Source organism: Eretmochelys imbricata, chromosome 20 (assembly GCF_965152235.1).
Source record: "Eretmochelys imbricata isolate rEreImb1 chromosome 20, rEreImb1.hap1, whole genome shotgun sequence".
Lineage (NCBI taxonomy): Eukaryota > Metazoa > Chordata > Testudines > Cheloniidae > Eretmochelys > Eretmochelys imbricata.
The window spans coordinates 12,812,135-12,829,313 of NC_135591.1; the positions used below are offsets into that span (position 1 = coordinate 12,812,135).

Here is a 17,179-nt window from a genome sequence, read left to right on the forward strand (position 1 = left end):
TACCTAAAGCGGGTTGGTAAGCCACATGTTGCTTGCAACACCTCCTCATTTCCAGCTACTAACCTGGAATAAAAAACAGTTAAAAATACCTTCAATGCTTTTCCATGCAAGCAACTGATGTAGTTCCCACACATTGTGCATGGGAGGGGCGCTCAAGCCATGAGTCATCAGACGGTAAAAATCATTTGAGAGAACCCCAGCTCCACATTGTGCTCCTGTCTGCTTAACGGCCGGCATCACGTAGAACGCAGACACTGGGGGACAATGCTAGCTGACCGGAGCAGACACTACCGCGGGGCTGCTGCCCCTGCTTCAGAGGGAGAGGAAGTCTGAGAGAACCCCCTGGCTCCTTTACCTTCAGGCGGCTGACGAACCCAGACATCTTAACCTGGCTCATTGCAGCCCCAAACTCCTGAAGTGCCTTCAAGGTGAGGTCCAAGTGGCTCGCAGCACAGACTGCGAGGATGGAGACGACTCCCTGTCACCCAAGAGAAATACAGGTTAGGATCGAACCAGGTGTCTGATAGAGCCCACGAGTCCATTCCTTTCACCCAAAGTGGTGTAAAGTGCCAATCAGGCCTGAGACACATGGGGAGCGGGCGCTGAGTGAAATAGCAATCAAGAGGATAGGAAGCAAAATGGCATCTGTCCCAGGCCAACTCAGAGCTGAGCCCCACAGGGAGCATTCAGGGATTACTTGGTAAAATGGGGAGAGGGACAGAGGCCTCACCTGTCTCTCAGGGGCTTCCATATAATCTGCTGTCGTCAGAAGTGTATGAATCTGTGATTTAACATGGACCAGGTCCTGACAAGCTGCTAAGGACGTTCCTAGAGCCTTATACAGGAAACTCTGAAAGAAAGAGACCAGCCCTGGGATATCAGGAACACAACGTGCCTGTCAGTACAGACCCAGCTCAGCAACACTCAGGAAGGAACAAGACAGCCAAGTCCAAGCACCCATGCTACAGAAACATCCCATCGTCTAGCCCAGCCAGAGAACCAACAATGCAGGACAGACAAGCAGCCTGTCCAAGCAAATATTGGAAGGGCAGGGGGGCAAGAGAGCAGGGAATAAGTACAAACAAATTTTAGACGCAGAATAAAATATCAAATAATGAAACCTTGAGAGAAGCCTTATGCAGCCCTCCAATCAGAATTTCAGGGGAAAGTAACTAGAAACTAAACCTTAACAGAGAACAAACCTTCTCTTTGGAGGGGCTGGCATAGCCGGCCATCTGCCAGCTCAACTCAAGGGATATCTGGCTGCTCCAGGCACTGTCGTCTATCATCTCCAGAGATGTTCTTAGGAACTGCGTGTAAAACCAGAGTTAAAGCAGATGGTTAATTGCAAGAATGTGGGGGCTGTTGTGGGGTTTGGGGTTTTGTTTGGTTGGTTGGTTTTTGCTTCCTTGTTCTGTTGTACACTTTCCAATATTCAGGTGTCCTGGGAAGATTATTTCCCTATTGAGAACTATAAACATTGACAACCCAGACTTCCTCTGCCTCTTGTTCTTGAACCTTTGCCTGAGGATTCCTCTCAGTCCCCAAACCCAGATGGACAGTGAATTGGAGAATGAGATGGAGCCAAAACGTCTGACCATCGAGGAGTGATTTTCCAGTGGATGGACGATGGCTCTAGTCAACTTTGAACAAAGGGCCCTGGACTACGAAGAACCAGGCACCTTCTCTGAAGTGCTCTGGACCCTTTATGACACCTCCCGAGGTACCCAGGGTTGTGAGGGACCTCACTACCACCTGCCCTTAGCATGAGGAAGCCTTCTCTGTACCTGCCAAGTGTCAGCTCCTGACTCTGCCAGTCACAGGAAACACAAGCACACCCTTCTCACCCCGTCCAGGATCCACTGTCCTTCCACAGATAAGCGATCAGTACACTCCAACCGCTCGCCCTCTGGACATCCCCAGAATGTCCAGCCCCTGTTCCACTGGACACTCACAGAATTCAGAGGTTTGCTACACACCACCTTACCAGTTTCACCTCAGCATCACCGCTCCATTTCACACACTTCGATACATTGACAGTGAAAAGAAGTAGAGTTTAATTCACCAAGATCAGAGATTTGAGAAGCAGCAAGAAAAATTAATGTAAACAAATGGTTACATAAAAATAAAATCCTAACACACTTCTAGAGCTTCAACTTAAAGAACCAAACAGTCCCCTGTCTCACAAGGGATAGCTCCCCCAAATCTCTCTCCCAGCAGGAAACACCCAGACCAAATGTGATCCTCTATTCATAAGACAAGCCAGCTGGCAATTTGTCCAATAGGTGAAGGATACCTGGTGCAGGATACCTCTGGACCTCCAGATATAGTTCCAAGCATCCATTGTCCGCTTATAAACAGGGTACCCCCTATTGTTTGTTTGTTTTTCTTGTCTCGAATCTCCTCTGGAGACTTTGCAATCACTTGATTAGAATTTTGCTCTATTGATTAGCATCCACTGTGAATAATTACTCAATCGACATACAGCCATTCAAGCAGCTAAGCATCTTCTGCCTGAAAGAAACTTCTTTATCACCTTCTGGTGACCAGCCCCAACGCACAGACCTTCAAAGCATCAATTTCAGTAGACAACCATAACGCCTTAGATATTATCCATCCAGTCACTGTGCAATGATTATGAGGATTATGCAGTGTGGCACAGGCATCCAGGAAAGGCTTTACATGACACCCTTTGATGATATAGAGATCAGATCCAGGGAATCCTGGGAACCCTATGCACTCCTGTGGCCTCTGCCAGTGGGTACCCAAAGGACCCGGGGTCACACCCTCAACTCCCATTGAAGTCAGCCAGAGGTTAGTAACTCTCAGCACTTTGCTGTTTCAGGCCCGACTTTTGAACAGCAGCCAGGAAATATCAGAAACCTCACAAGAGAACCTAATCTTAGTTGATTTTGGAGCCCAAAGAATTTCAAATGAGGCTGGATCTGGAATGGGAAATTCTAGAGTGTAATCCAACCCCAAATGGAACTCCAAACCTTCTGGGGCTTCTTTGTCACTAGGTCCTTTCCTTTCATTTTCAGCCCTCGCCATAAAAATCTTCCTTGTCTGGATTTACATGAGGCTGTAAAGAGCTCTTTCTGACCACAAAGGCTTCTCCATGAGATACAGACACCAAACCTTGTCTTGTCTCTTTTCCTTTTTGGGTTTCTCAGAGCAAGTTTTCTTTTGAGTGGCAAATAGAAAAAAAAATCCTTTAGACGTCCCCCAGTGATGCATTAGCACCATTAGCATGCTGGGTTTCTGGTTAAGTTTTGTGTTGTTCCCAGGGGTAATACAGAGGGATTTATAACTAGAGCTGGTTGAACAATAGTAAGGCCATTTCACAAAACAAGTGGGATTTTTTGTTTTCTTGATTTTTCAACATACAAATGAAAAGTGAAAACACAAAAATATTTTGCTTTTCAAAATCAAAGATGACCATTATTCAATTCTTTGTTTTCCCCATTTCCTTCCCTTTATCCCTCATCCCCGTGCTTTTTTCCCCCTCTTCCACTTTGTGATTGAAAAGCGGGGGAGGGGGAGTGGGGGAAGGGGGAAGGAGACAAACAGCAAAGCAACTGGAAAAAAAAATCAGCTTCAGTTTCAAAAAACTAAACATTTTCTATTTGGGTTGGGGTTATTTTGTTCTGGGGTTTTTTTGTGTGTGTGTTTAAAAAAAAAAAAAGAACCCTGAAAAATTTGAAAATGTCCCATGAAAATAAAAAGGCCATTTTTAATTGAACAAAAGTTGCAAATGAAATGGTTTGACCAGCTCTGCTTATAATGAATAATTTATCATTAATTTTTTCCCCAGCTGATATATTTGGAGGGGGAAGAGAGGACTGTGACAATACATCTGAAAGCCATCCTCTACCTGAAGCAGCATGTGCTCCCACCGTGCATGGTCCAGGGAATTCTCTGTGTTTCCTATAAAGCAGGAGGAAAAACAACAGTGTCACCTAGATTAGCAAGAAGAGTCATCCCAGGTATCTCCTTTCCAATCAGTCCTTCTAAAACTCCTGGTCTGCCAAGCTGTAACATACCTGGGCTTTCAAGGCGAAATGGAACTGTACCTATTGGGTTCTGGGAGAGTCACCCCACTCCTGTCCTGAGGGGCTTAAAACAGCCCTGGGCGAGGGCTGTAGGAGGGAAAGAGATGAGAGGTTTTTCGCAGGAGTGGGTGGGTGAGATTCTGTGGTCTATGTTGTACAGGAGGTCAGACTAGATGATTATAATGGTCCCTTCTGACCTTGATATCTATGAATCTATGAAAGGGATTAACAAGAGCTGGGCTGACGGGGAAAGCAGCCACAGCTGTAGCCAGGGTAATCAGGGCCCAGCTGGCCCTTATAAGAGGGCCGTGGGCTAGTAGGAGAAAGTCTTTCTCTCTAGTTTTGAAGGGAGTAGGGCCTGCCTGCAGAAAGGGTACTGGGAATGAGGCTGGGCTGGGCTGGGCTGGGGAAAGGCCAGAGGAGCAGGGAAGCTCTAGGGTGGCAACTCCCCAGGCTATCGGGCCTGGTCCAAGGCCCATAGGGGTACTGGGTTGCAGGGAAAGGCAGCAGACCCAAACCCCCTTGCCTGTGGTGACTGGCTCTTACACTGCAATCTGTCCCAAGGTGCAGGGGTCCAGACTGAGGCAAGGTGGGGATTAGAGGGTTGGGCGTTCCCCAGAGAAGGGAGACCCATAGAGACTGAGGGGGTACTGCCAGGGCACAGCACCCTGGGTAAAAAGGGCACCGGGGTCTGAGAGGGACATGGGCCTGCAGAGGGTGCTCTGTGCTGGAAAGAGCTAATTCCCAGATGGCCAGCAGGAGGCGCTGCAGGGGTGAGTCGTTGCGCCGTCACAGGGACCTGCGCCAACGTTCTTTGTTGGACCAACAGAAAATGTCCTGTTTCAGAGTAGCAGCCGTCTCAGCCTGTATCCGCAAAAAGAAAAGGAGGACTTGTGGCACCTTAGAGACTAAGAAATTTATTTGAGCGTAAGCTTTCGTGAGCTACAGCTCACTTCGTCAGATGTTACGTACCCTGCTGGCATTTTTATTCAGGGTCCGTCAACCCACCAGGAGTGAGATGCTGAGCACTCCCAATTCCTCTTGACTTGAATGGGAGCTGAGGGTGCTGAGCACCTCACAAAACTCTTCAGCACATCAGAAGACTGGGTTTAGTAGGAATACAAACTTTTCCTGCAGAATCAGAGATTCTGGACTAAATCCGAACTGGATGTAAATCGTGTAGCTTCACTGAAGTCAATGGAATTATACTGATTTACATCAGCTGAGAATCTGGCCCTGTTTCTGAGTGTCCAGCTCTAACCTAGCCTTCTTTAATGTCAGCACAGTGTAGTGCTGGGGACTCTGTACAGCCGCAGCCAGGAGGGAAGATACAGCTCATTTTTTAAAATCTTTTTTGAAATATCAAACCCGCTTGTCCATTGGGGGATTCGATGTTCATGAGAAACATAGCGGGCTTGTGCTGCACTTAGGGTCTGTCCTGCTCCACAGAGACTAGACAGGCGCAGCTACGTCACTGGAGCTCTGCTGGCATAACGCCATCGTGTAGACACAGCCTGCGCTGACTGAAGGGTTTTCTCCATGGAGGTCAATAGAGTCATACCACTGTAAAATTGGTGAAAGACATTATTAGGTCCACAATACCTAGATTCTCCCTAGGGCACCCACTTGGCCAACCTAGCTTTTATGGTGCAGGTTTCCTTACAGAAAGACAAACTCTGGGTTTTTTAATTGAATCCCCCTTGAAAGTAAACGTGGGGTTTAATTTTCAGAAAAAGTCCGTTTGCAAAATCAGACTCTATATGTAACCCCAAAATCTTTCACTAACCTCCAGCTTCATGCATATTGACCTTCCCAAAAAATAACCTTGCAAAGGTGTGGGGGAAAGTGCTGTGACATTTCCATTCAGCTGAAACCTTCCTGGTCTGATTCTGCCCTGTTTGAATTGGCCTCAGTGGTTCACAGTTATCCAGAGGAAGGAAAAGTGTGGGCCTAGAAGCCCCATTTCAATTCCCCACTGTTCCCACGTACTGCAACAGGAATGGCACAACACACGTCAATACGAAGCTGCATTTTCTGGCTTCCCTTCTATTCTCCATGGACCACACTCCTCCTAACTAACACTTTACCTTCAATGTACTGCAGCAGAGATGGGATCTTTACTACCCACATCTCACCCACTGCTGCATGGACAGTTTGGTGCAGGGCCTTTAGTAACTGCAAGGCAGCACATCCGTGTCCTTCTCTTTCATAAGGGGATGAGGCTACTACCTGTCAATGAGAGAGAAAGAACAGGCTAAGTTTTGTCAGCACAATACCAGTTTGTTCCTGAGGGAGGGAATAGTTCAGAGACTCTCATTGTGGAGACAATCCAAGAGAGTTGTTGCTTCTACTGCAGTGCCTTCCTGAAGAAGAAAGCATTCGAGCTAGTAGGAGGATGCAGGACAGTGTGTCTCAGGAGAGGCCGAGGAGAGAGAGAGACCCAGTCATACACATCCCTCAGCCTAAGTCAAGCATCTAGCTACAAAACCAATTTGTATAGTTAACTGTCCCATTCCACAGAAAACCTATTCTCATGGTCTACTCACCAGGAGTCGCGCCAGCAGCCCCTGGGGTGTAGGGAGTTGCACTAGGGAAAGAAACAGAATAGCGTTAATTATGCCAGGCTTTGCAGAGAGTCCTGCTGATGTTCTTCACCTATCCATGTCCAACATGCCCACCAATGTTGAATACAGCTGATAATAATTTGCATTTCCATAGTGCTTTCAGTCTGAGCATCTCAGAATGCTCTACAAACATGTATGAATTCCACCTCATAGCACCTCTGTGAGGTTGGCATGAATTACTCCTTCATTTCACAAGTGGGGAAGCTGAGAGAGAAAGATCAAGTGATTTCCCCAAGGTCACATCCGAATTTTGGTGGCGAGCTGGGAACAGAACCCACATTTCCTAGCTCCCTCCCATGGCCGGGTTGTAATCCCAAGACCATCCCTCATTAATTTTAGCCTCCTGATTGCAGATGAGAGAACTGGAGCAGACTGAACCTGTTCATTTCATAGTGCCTGGAGAGAAGAAATGAAAGAGTTTCTCTTATAAACCTCGTCCACTGTAGTCGAGGCAAGCAGCTGCTTCTCCTTCCTGCTGCTTTTTCTCAGCCAGTTCCCTCAGGCATCTGCAAAGAGGCTTCAAAGTACCCGTGTACTGAGCTGGCACCACATACTCCAGCAGCCTTGGCCATAACACCTGCAGAGAAGAGCGAGACTGTTCAGTACGGAGCTATTTCCCCCCCCACCTCCAGTATCCTGCTGTCTGAATCCCTCCCTGTCATGTAGCTTCTCCTTCGATTCATCACGGACCCTTCCCTAACCTATCACCTCATCTCTCTCTCCCCATTAGCTCACTCTACCTGTCTGGTGCCCCCTCACTCTGTCTTTTAAACACACTATCTTGTTTGGTGAGTGTTAGGATATAGATATTCAGGCCTGTCTGCAAAGGCCTGTACTTTAAGAATTTAGGTGTATTCTTATCACTTGGCTAGTTATAGAGGTATAAAAGAAAGAATCAAAATCACTGTCTGCTGGTGTAAGAGCCTTCTCTCATAAACCAGTCGGAGAACACTTCAATCTCTCTGGTCACGCAATCACAGACATGAAGGTCGCTATCTTAAAACAAAAAAACTTCAAATCCAGACTCCAGCGAGAAACTGCTGAATTGGAATTCATTTGCAAATTGGATACTATTAATTTAGGCTTAAATAGAGACTGGGAGTGGCTAAGTCATTATGCAAGGTAGCCTATTTCCTCTTGTTTTTTCCTCCCCCCCCCCCAGATGTTGTGGTTTAACTTGGATTTAAACTTGGAGAGTGGTCAGTTTGGACGAGCTATTACCAGCAGGAGAGTGAGTCTGTGTGTGTATGGGGGTGGGTTTTTGGAGGGGGGTGAGGGAGTGAGAGAACCTGGATTTGTGCAGGAAATGGCCTAACTTCATTATCATGCACATTGTGTAAAGAGTTGTCACTTTGGATGGGCTATCACCAGCAGGAGAGTGAATTTGTGTGGGGGGGTGGAGGGTGAGAAAACCTGGATTTGTGCTGGAAATGGCCTAACCTGACGATTACTTTAGATAAGCTATTACCAGCAGGACAGTGGGGTGGGAGGAGGTATTGTTTCATATTCTCTGTGTATATATAAAGTCTGCTGCAGTTTCCACGGTATGTATCTGATGAAGTGAGCTGTAGCTCACGAAAGCTCATGCTCAAATAAATTGGTTAGTCTCTAAGGTGCCACAAGTACTCCTTTTCTTCTGTGTATATATAATGTCTTCTGCAGTTTCCACAGTATGCATCCGATGAAGTGAGCTGTAGCTCACGAAAGCTTATGCTCAAATAAATTGGTTAGTCTCTAAGGTGCCACAAGTACTCCTTTTCTTTTTTCTCTTACTGTGACAGTCTGAGGCCCTCTTCTTACGCTAAGGCCTTTGGCTAAGCAGCAGAGGCAGCCATAAGCTAGGAAGCGAACAGTCACATCCTCACATTCCAAACTAGTCACACTGAAATCAGGTGCTATTGGGCTGTTAGGAATACAATCCTGTCCTGATAGTGCCTATCACCTCCAGAGAAAGGGAAGGGCCTAGAAGATGTAAAAGGAAACTTAGTTTGATAGCTTCCTGTCTGGCAAGAACTCACTTACCAATACTGGGATGTGAAATCCTCACTTCTGTATTGTCTTGTCATTATCATAGAATCATAGAATATCAGGGTTGGAAGAGACCTCAGGAGGTCATCTAGTCCAACCCCCTGCTCAAAGCAGGACCAATCCCCAATTTTTGGCCCAGATCCCTAAATGGCCCCCTCAAGGATTGAACTCACAACCCTGGGTTTAGCAGGCCAATGCTCAAACCACTGAGCTATCCCTCCCCCCATTATAGTTCCCACTTTGCTATTGTTTGTCTGTATAATCTCTGTTTGGTTCTGTGATTGTTCCTGTCTGCTGTATAATTAATTTTGCTGGCTGTAAACTAATTAAGGTGGTGGGATATAATTGATTACATAATCATGTTACAATATGTTAGGATTGGTTAGTTAAATTTCAGGAACATGATTGGTTAAGGTATAGCAAAGCAGAAGTCAAGTTTTACTATATAGTCTGCAGTCAATCAGGAAGTAGGGGGGTGGGGGAAATGGGAACAGGGAATGGGGGTAAGGAAATTGGAATCATGTTTGGCTAAGGGCAGGAATGGGAACAGGGACACAGGTGTAAGGCTCTGTGGTGTCAGAGCTGGGAAGGAGGATACTAAGGAAGGAAACTGGAATCATGCTTGCTGGAAGTTCACCCCAATAAACATCGAATTGTTTGCACCTTTGGACTTCGGGTATTGTTGCTCTCTGTTCATGAGAGAAGGACCAGGGAAGTGAGTGGGTGAAGGAATAAGCCCCCTAACAGTGAGCAATTGGGCTCTCACCCAGAGATGAAGCCTCTTTCCCAGCATTAGAGCATTATGGAGATATTTAGATAGTACCATAAGCTTACCCAGAACTTGACAGACCTATATAAGGCACAGTCCCAGCCCCAATATCTCTTCAAATCTAGGATCACCAACTCTACATTTCAGAAGTATTCATGGGGGATCTAAGGGGAAGTTGCACTCAGACAGTGGAAAGAATTAAGAGACGATCTCTGCAACATGATTCCTTCCAGTTAAGTTGCTTTATATCTTTTTTCTACTGTGAACCGCTTACTCCATGATGAAGGGGTCACATCATCCCTGACTTGAATCTGACATGCTGATCCTCCATTATGCTGACTGTGCAGAAGGCTTCCTTGTGGAGGGGTACAAGGAACGTAAGGAAGAACGTCCCTATTTCAAGAAGCAGTAGCAAGAGGTCACTTACTTGGGTCATTCCATTGACTGAGGTGTCCAGACATTGCAGGATGTCAATGCACAGGGTTTGGATCGTGCTTTCTTCCTCAACATCCTGGGTGAGAAGTGTTGTACACTGCTGTGAGATAGCTACATAGAACTTATTCGCTAGTAGTAAGACACTGGCAATAGAACCAGTGTCCTTCTCTTACAAAGCCATCTTGAGCACTGACCTATGCCTGCTTTTATACTGCACTGGAAGTGCACAAACGTCTGAAGGGAAGAGAATAATAGAAACTCCGAACTGGTGGGTCAGATCCCAGGCTTAGGAAAACCCTAAAATGAAGGGAATGATTCACTGAACACAAAAGAGTTCCCCCAACAGTGTTCAATTTTTTAAAATTTGAAAAACTGTTTCATCTTTTGATCTCTGAGGAAAACCATTCCGATTCTGCCCAGGGGAAATAAATTTGCAGAACCAGGGGGATCCAATCTCTTTGTTCTGATGCCCCAACCAGCTTGGTCATTCTGTGTGTAGTGAGTGTGATTCTATCAATGGGCCTAATTCTCTACTGATTTCAGTTTAAAGGAGACCAAAACTGGCCTGATGAGAAAAAGCAGCCTTCTTTAAGATATATGTGTGAGTGTGTATTGCCACAAGCTCCAACGTTGTCGAAAAGGGGCCAGGCAGAGCTAAGATCTTCAACAACTTACTGTCAAGTTGAACTGTTTATGTTCATACATATCATGGATTCAGTCATGGAGCACAAAGTGTCTGGGGCCCGGGGCTGTGTCCATGGATAGAAATACGGATTGAAGATATTTTTATGCAACCTGCATAACCTGAGTGTTTTGCTGATAGTTTAGGTCTGCTTTGACAGCCACAGAACGGGGCATCGTTCTGTTTTTTGGAGAGTCCATTTAAAACAAAAAGATGTGCTTCCTTGTACAGGAATATTTCACTGAAAAATGGTGTTTTCTGAATGTTCAATGACTCATCAGAGGTTGGAGCAGCATAGATAACTCTGTTAGATGGAAATACCCAGTGTGAGATTCTGGTCTCTGTTACACTAGTATAAATCCAGAGTAACACCACTCAAGTCAGTGGAGTTACCTTGACTTTACACCAATATAACGGATCCGATTCTGGCTCTATTCATTCAGTCCAGCTGTCCTGGAGTCAAAACTCCCACTGAAGTCAAAGGGAGCAATCAGCATGCAAGAATGGTAGGACCGAGTCCTAAGTGTTAAGAACTCTCCTTACCAGTTTGCTGGTGGACACACTGAACTCGCTGAAAACATATGCTACCAGATCCCATGCTGCACAATTCTCCACACTTCCTGAACTGAGCAGCGTCCTGATGAAATGAAGAGCTGCCTTCCTCACCTGCAAGGGTAGAGATTACACACAGCACTTCTTGTTAGCCCTTCTGCCGGAAATAGGAGCTAGGATATGATATGAGAGTCCTTATGCTTTTGATTTTGTCTCCTTGGATTAGAAACATGGATACATTTAACACCGGTAGGAGAATGACATGCCTTCTCTATTCTGCAGTCTCTCATCTGGATCGGAATGAAAGCTCCACCCAGATATCCATTCATCCCATAACACTGAAAAAGTTGAAATAGTTCACTGTTCCACACACAATCTTACCGTAGCATTCTGATCACTGAGAGTAGATTTCACTGCCTTCACAATCAGAAGCTTTTTAACTCTTGTCTCAGGCACTGAAAGATAAGGAGAGGTGTACTGTGCTTCTTTGTTCCACACACACTCACTTTCCACATTGGAATTAATCCTGGATTTCAAAGGGCCCTAGTTAAGAATAGTATCAAGCTTCTCTCCTCTACAGAATCAGTGGGGAAGACATAGGACCAGATTCTGGTCTCAGTTGCACCAGTGTAAATCTAAAGTAATTCCATTTCTCTAAATAGTGCCATCATCCTACTACCATGATGGAAATATTATAAAGGAGTTTGATAGACTGAGGTGACTGAAGTTAATCTGTGTTTACACCGGCATAACAGAACTCAGAATCTAGTCTAGAGTGTATATACTTAGGATTCTTGAGTCAGGAGTATTATTCTATTTTTATCTGATTATTGTTAACATGCATTAGCCCCAAGTTAACTTCTGTATTTGAAGTTGAAAAAGACCTTGACAAATATCTTGGGCTACATTCAGCACTTAGTTGAACCTGTTGATTTCTGTGTGGCCATATGGGAGTAACTTAGGGCAGCATTTGGTCCCTTAGTGGATCTCCAAACCACTGGTGACTGTGTGTTCTAGAGCCTCTGTGCCCCAGTTGCAGAGGTGATGAGTCTGCTGCAGCCCTGCCGTGCCTACAAAGCCTTGGTTCTTTAGCTCAATCTCTAGTAGCTCAAGCTTTTAGCTCTGGATGTCCTCAACTCAACCCTCAGCATGTCGGCCAATAGGGCAGCTGGCACAGTTGTTCCTGTGTTACTTACAGTCAGCACCCACAATAGCTCTCAGGAAATCTAAAGACGCCACACGAACGGCCTCATGCTCAATCTCCAGCTGCTTGTGTAGAAATGCTAGCAGATCATCAGGAGAAGAACGGGCTGCAAGGGAAGAAATCACATCCTCACTGTCTGCAGAACTCTTCTTCTTACCGTACCTCACAAAGGTAAGGAAGTTACAAAGAAACCACTGTGTAACTCAGAGTCTCTTCCCCTTACCTAGCAGAAGTACACAATGGAACAGCTCTTTGTGGTTTTCTATGCTGAGCTGCTTAGCTGGAGAACAGATCTGTGGGAAGAAGGGAAATGGTGAAAGAAAACCTAATCAGAAGCAAGGGAAAAGAAAAATGTTCAATTCATTTCTAAGCTTCCACTTCCTGCTTGTCCAACTAGAGGTCTGAACCCCAGGGAGATGGTCCTGCATGCACAGCAAGACTCAAAGACAATGACCAATACATTAGATAAGAGAAGCTAAAGTGTTTTGAGCAGCAGAGCTGACCTAATCAAGACACAGCCACAGTTTTTACTTTACAACTCTGACTCCCCCTGGTAATCGGCTTATGGTGCAATCGCTTTACAAACTGAGCTGGATAGTAGCTAAGAAAATGAGACCGCTCCCTGCTTACTCCTGAGCCTGCAGAAATCAGTAAGGCATAAGGAGGTCCCCAGGCTCTGCACGATCATTCCATTGATTTTTTAGTGTTAATATGCTTCAGATCTGCTGTGCCTAAGCTGAAGGGATCCAAGCAAAACCACCCCTCACCTGGTTGTGCAGAGCACTGCAGATGGCTTGAAACTTCCCTTTAGGTAGAGGGATCTTATATTCAACAGAGACCTCCAAGAGCTGGCTCAGACTCTGCAACAGAGGGCAAAAGTCAGATGGTGGGCACACAAAGGAGCCATATGTAGTGACTGAAGCAGATTCAGGGGATTCCTAGATTCCAAGGCCAGATCGGATTCTTGCCATCACCTAGTCTGACCTCCGGTCGGTATGACACAGGCCATAGACCTTGCCCAGAATAATTCCCAGAGCAGAGCTTTGAGAAAAACATACCAATCCTGATTGAAAAATCATCAGAATCCGCCTCGGCCCTTGGGAAATGGCTCTAATGGTTAATTATCTCACCATTAAAAATGTACACCGTATTTCCAGTCTGAAAGTGTCTAGCTTCAGTTTCTAGCCATTGGATCAAGTGACACCTTTCTCTGCTAGACGGAAGGGCCCATTAGATAATAGGAGTCCCTCATGTAAGATATTATAGACTGTAATTAAGTCACCCTGTCACAGGATAGGTCCACCCCGTCAGGGTGGTATCAGGTTGAGGAGGAATTGAAGTAGATCTGGAGTGGCCCAACTGGCCTAGTCTCCCTAGCCACCACAGCAGTCCGGGCTCCTAGGGCAGCATCGCCTAATGGTCGGGATCAGAACAGCAGCAGCCCTTGGGTGAGGGACCGCGGCCCAACAGCCTGAGTCACTTGGGCTGCCCTTCTCGGGATGGCAGTGCGGCCTAGTGGCCAAAGTCAGTAGACCCACCCTTGGCTGCAGGGCAATGCGGCCTAGTGGCCAGAGTCGATAGAACCACCTTTTGCGGCAGGGTAGTGTTGCCTAGTGGTGAGCCCTTCTCCACTGGGTCCTACCTATTGCACAGGGTCCCAGCCCAGGGCGCAGGGCTATCTGCCACCAACTCAGCGGGGATCCTTCCAAAGCATGCTGAGTCAAGCCTGCTACCTCAAGTGGATCAATGCTTCGTCCACCTAGGCTGCTTCCCACCCGTTCTTCCGCAGCTGGGAGTCTCAGGGATTCTGGGGTCTCTCCTCCATCTCTGGCATTGGGTGGCTGGGGGTCAGCTGCAGCCAGAGTCCGGCTGGCCTCTGAATCCTGGAGCACTGGCAGTCTCTCTGCAGGAGCCTGCAATGCGCCTCTGCTCCCTTTGGCAGCCATCCCAGCCTGAGCTGAGCGGCTCTCTTTTGTATCTGGGTCCAGCTGAAGCATGCCGAGCAGAGATGAGGGGGCATGACCTCCTCAGCCCACAAAGCATGATTAACCCCTGCTGAACCAATGCGGGGTAGGTAAACCCCATCACACACCCTTTTACTTTCTGTGTATTAAACTAAATAGATTGACTTCCTTGATTCTCCCTCTGTAAGGCATATTTTCTAATCCTTTCCTCACTGTGGCTCTTCTGTCAATTTAGCAACACCCTTTTTGAATTGTGGGCACGAGAACTAGACACAGGATTCCAACAGTCGTCAGACAAGTGCCAGATTTAGAGGTAAAATAACCACTGTGCTCCTCCTTGAGATTCCCCTTTTGATGCATCCCAGCTTTAGCTTTTTTGGCCACAGCATGAGTTCATGTTCAGCTGATTATGCCCCATGACCCCCAAAATCTTTTTCAGAGTCACTGCTTCCCAGGACAGCATCCCCCATCATGTATGTCTGGCCTAAATCCCTTGTGCCTAGACGCATACATTTACATTCAGCCATATTTAAAGGCATATTGTTTCTTTGCGCCCCGTTTGCTAAGTGATCTAGATCACTCTGAATCCGTGAGCTGTCCTCTCCATTATTTACCACTCCCCCATTTTTATCTCACCTGTCAACTTTATCAGTGATGATTTTATGTCCTCTGCCAGGTTATTGATTTAAAAAAAGGTGAAAATCGAATTCCTTCCTGCATCTAACACACTTTTCTCCGTTGCTGCTTGAAGCTTCCAGAATGTCTCGGATGCCATCTACATACTTTACTATGTTTACACAGTTGTGTAGTGCCCTGATGCTATCAAACAAGTCCATGATGCATTGGTTCCCTCCAAATCATGAGTATTTCAACCCCCAAAGTGACCACATACTCTGTACTAGAAAGCTTCAACCAACATAGACGGTGAGTAAATATCACTACCAAGAAGTTAGAGCTGTCTCATGACTTCATTTACAACTGTGTAGCCCCACTGAAGACAGAATATGGCCCCTTACTTCTCGCTCATGTGGTACTGAGGGTGGATGAAATAGAGAGACAAGGCGAGTGAGACGATATCTTCAATTAGATTATCACACCCACCTTGTCGCTCCAATATCTTGGACCAACATGGCTACAACAGCACTGCATAGAACGGTAGATGAAACAGACAGGCAATGATTTTATATCTATCTAGTTATGCAGTGCAAAACAATGACCCTCAAGCCTCCTTATTATTGATTTTCAACCGTTGACAGTTGGCTTGGTACCGACCAGAGACAACAGATGGTAGCCCCTGCTCTGAGGAGCTTAGGATCTAAAAGAGAGACACAGAGTTGACAGGATGTTTTGGGAAATCACAAGGAGGGAGTATCTTGTTGTGCAGGTGTTTTGTTTTTTTATCTCCTTCTCCTCCTCCCCAGGAAACAGAGGATGCTTTTCATCAGAGGCAGTTACCTACAAATCTTGTTGCCTGGGTCACCATGTGTATAAAGCCAGAACTTGTGTGCATCTTTATTATCTAACAAGTCACTATCTAGACCAGGAAACCCCACTGGTAGCAAATTCCTCCTGCAGTTCACACATGCACACACAGAGACAGTTACCTTAATGAGTGGTACCTCACCTTGGTGACGTGAAAAACATCAATTTCCTCCTTATATTGCTCAAGGAGCCATGAGATCTCCTTAAATATTGGATTTGGTGGCTCCTTTTTGTGTAGTAGGATGCCCATCATGGGACCAAGGGCTTTGATGATGGCCTGCTTGAGCTGCATAGATGAGACACAGAATTTATGTTCCTACGAATTCATTCAATATCTTCCAATAGGCACACCTTTTCTACTTCTAATGAGTGCAATTTCCCTTGTTCCACTGTCGGAACGGTCCTATCCCAATATTTCCTGGTAAAGAACCAGGACTCGTAGGGTTGGTGTCAGGATTATATTCTAATGCACCTCACAACTAGAGCAGGTAAAATATTTCCCCAGATTAATATGCATTCTAGGCCAACTCATCCCTGCTGTAACTGCACTGGGGCTGAATGGACTTAGACCAGGAATTAATTTAGCCCACTATCCCGGGTTCATCTGCACATTAGGTGCACAAAACTAGAATCCATGTACACTAGGTACAGACCGAATTTCCATGATGTGGTGACATTATAAACGTATGGGTTTTCGATGTTTTACATGATACTCTGTTCCATCCAAAAGGACCTACCATTAAATGCCATCATCACAAAGAGTGCCAGACACACAGAATGTAACATCACAATTTCCGCTAAAGGTTTAAAAAGTCAGCAATTCTCACCTCCAGCTCCTCACAGGTCAGCCAGTTGCTGGTCACATGACAATATAAGGGAAGAATTTGATTGCAGAATCGTGATTCACCCATTCTGGGGAATGAGCACTTTTCCCAGTTCGTAAAATATCCATTCACTGCCCTTGAGCATTTTTCCAGAACTGCACGGAAGGAGAGAAGACAGGCAATATGAAAAGGACATAGTAATAATGAGGAGAAGTTGCTTTCTCAGAGAAGACACCCAGGCCTATTGTTTACTCCAATTCCATGGCAGCTCCTATCAGGACTAGATGCTGAAATCCCATATCAATTTGGAGCTATTTCTCTTTCCCCCATTCCATTTCTTGTTTCTTAAAAGGCTTTTTTCTTTGTACATCTCTCCATCTTTTTTCAATTACCATCATTTGAAGACTCGCGTCCTCTGCAGTTGTTGTTTATTCAACCCGAACACTGTATGATTTCATCTTGAGTTACACTTTGTCTGAAAGATGTTCAGTGCCCCTAACTGCCATTGGCTTTAGTGGGATTTGAAGGTAGTGGGGAGCACTTTGCCCTAAAAGTAGGTGTAT

The 17,179-nt window shown here is 45.9% G+C and overlaps 1 protein-coding gene across 1 annotated transcript in view; it reads left to right on the plus strand.

Annotated features, from left to right (window-relative positions):
- Window positions 1-1,629: 1,629 nt before the first annotated feature.
- The window catches only part of LOC144277892 (C-type lectin domain family 4 member G-like), a 49,313-nt gene continuing 33,763 nt past the window's right edge, over window positions 1,630-17,179 (plus strand). The window contains exon 1 of the mRNA XM_077838916.1: window positions 1,630-1,723. Within this exon, the coding sequence (XP_077695042.1) occupies window positions 1,630-1,723 (94 nt within the window). The remainder of the gene's footprint in view (window positions 1,724-17,179) is intronic.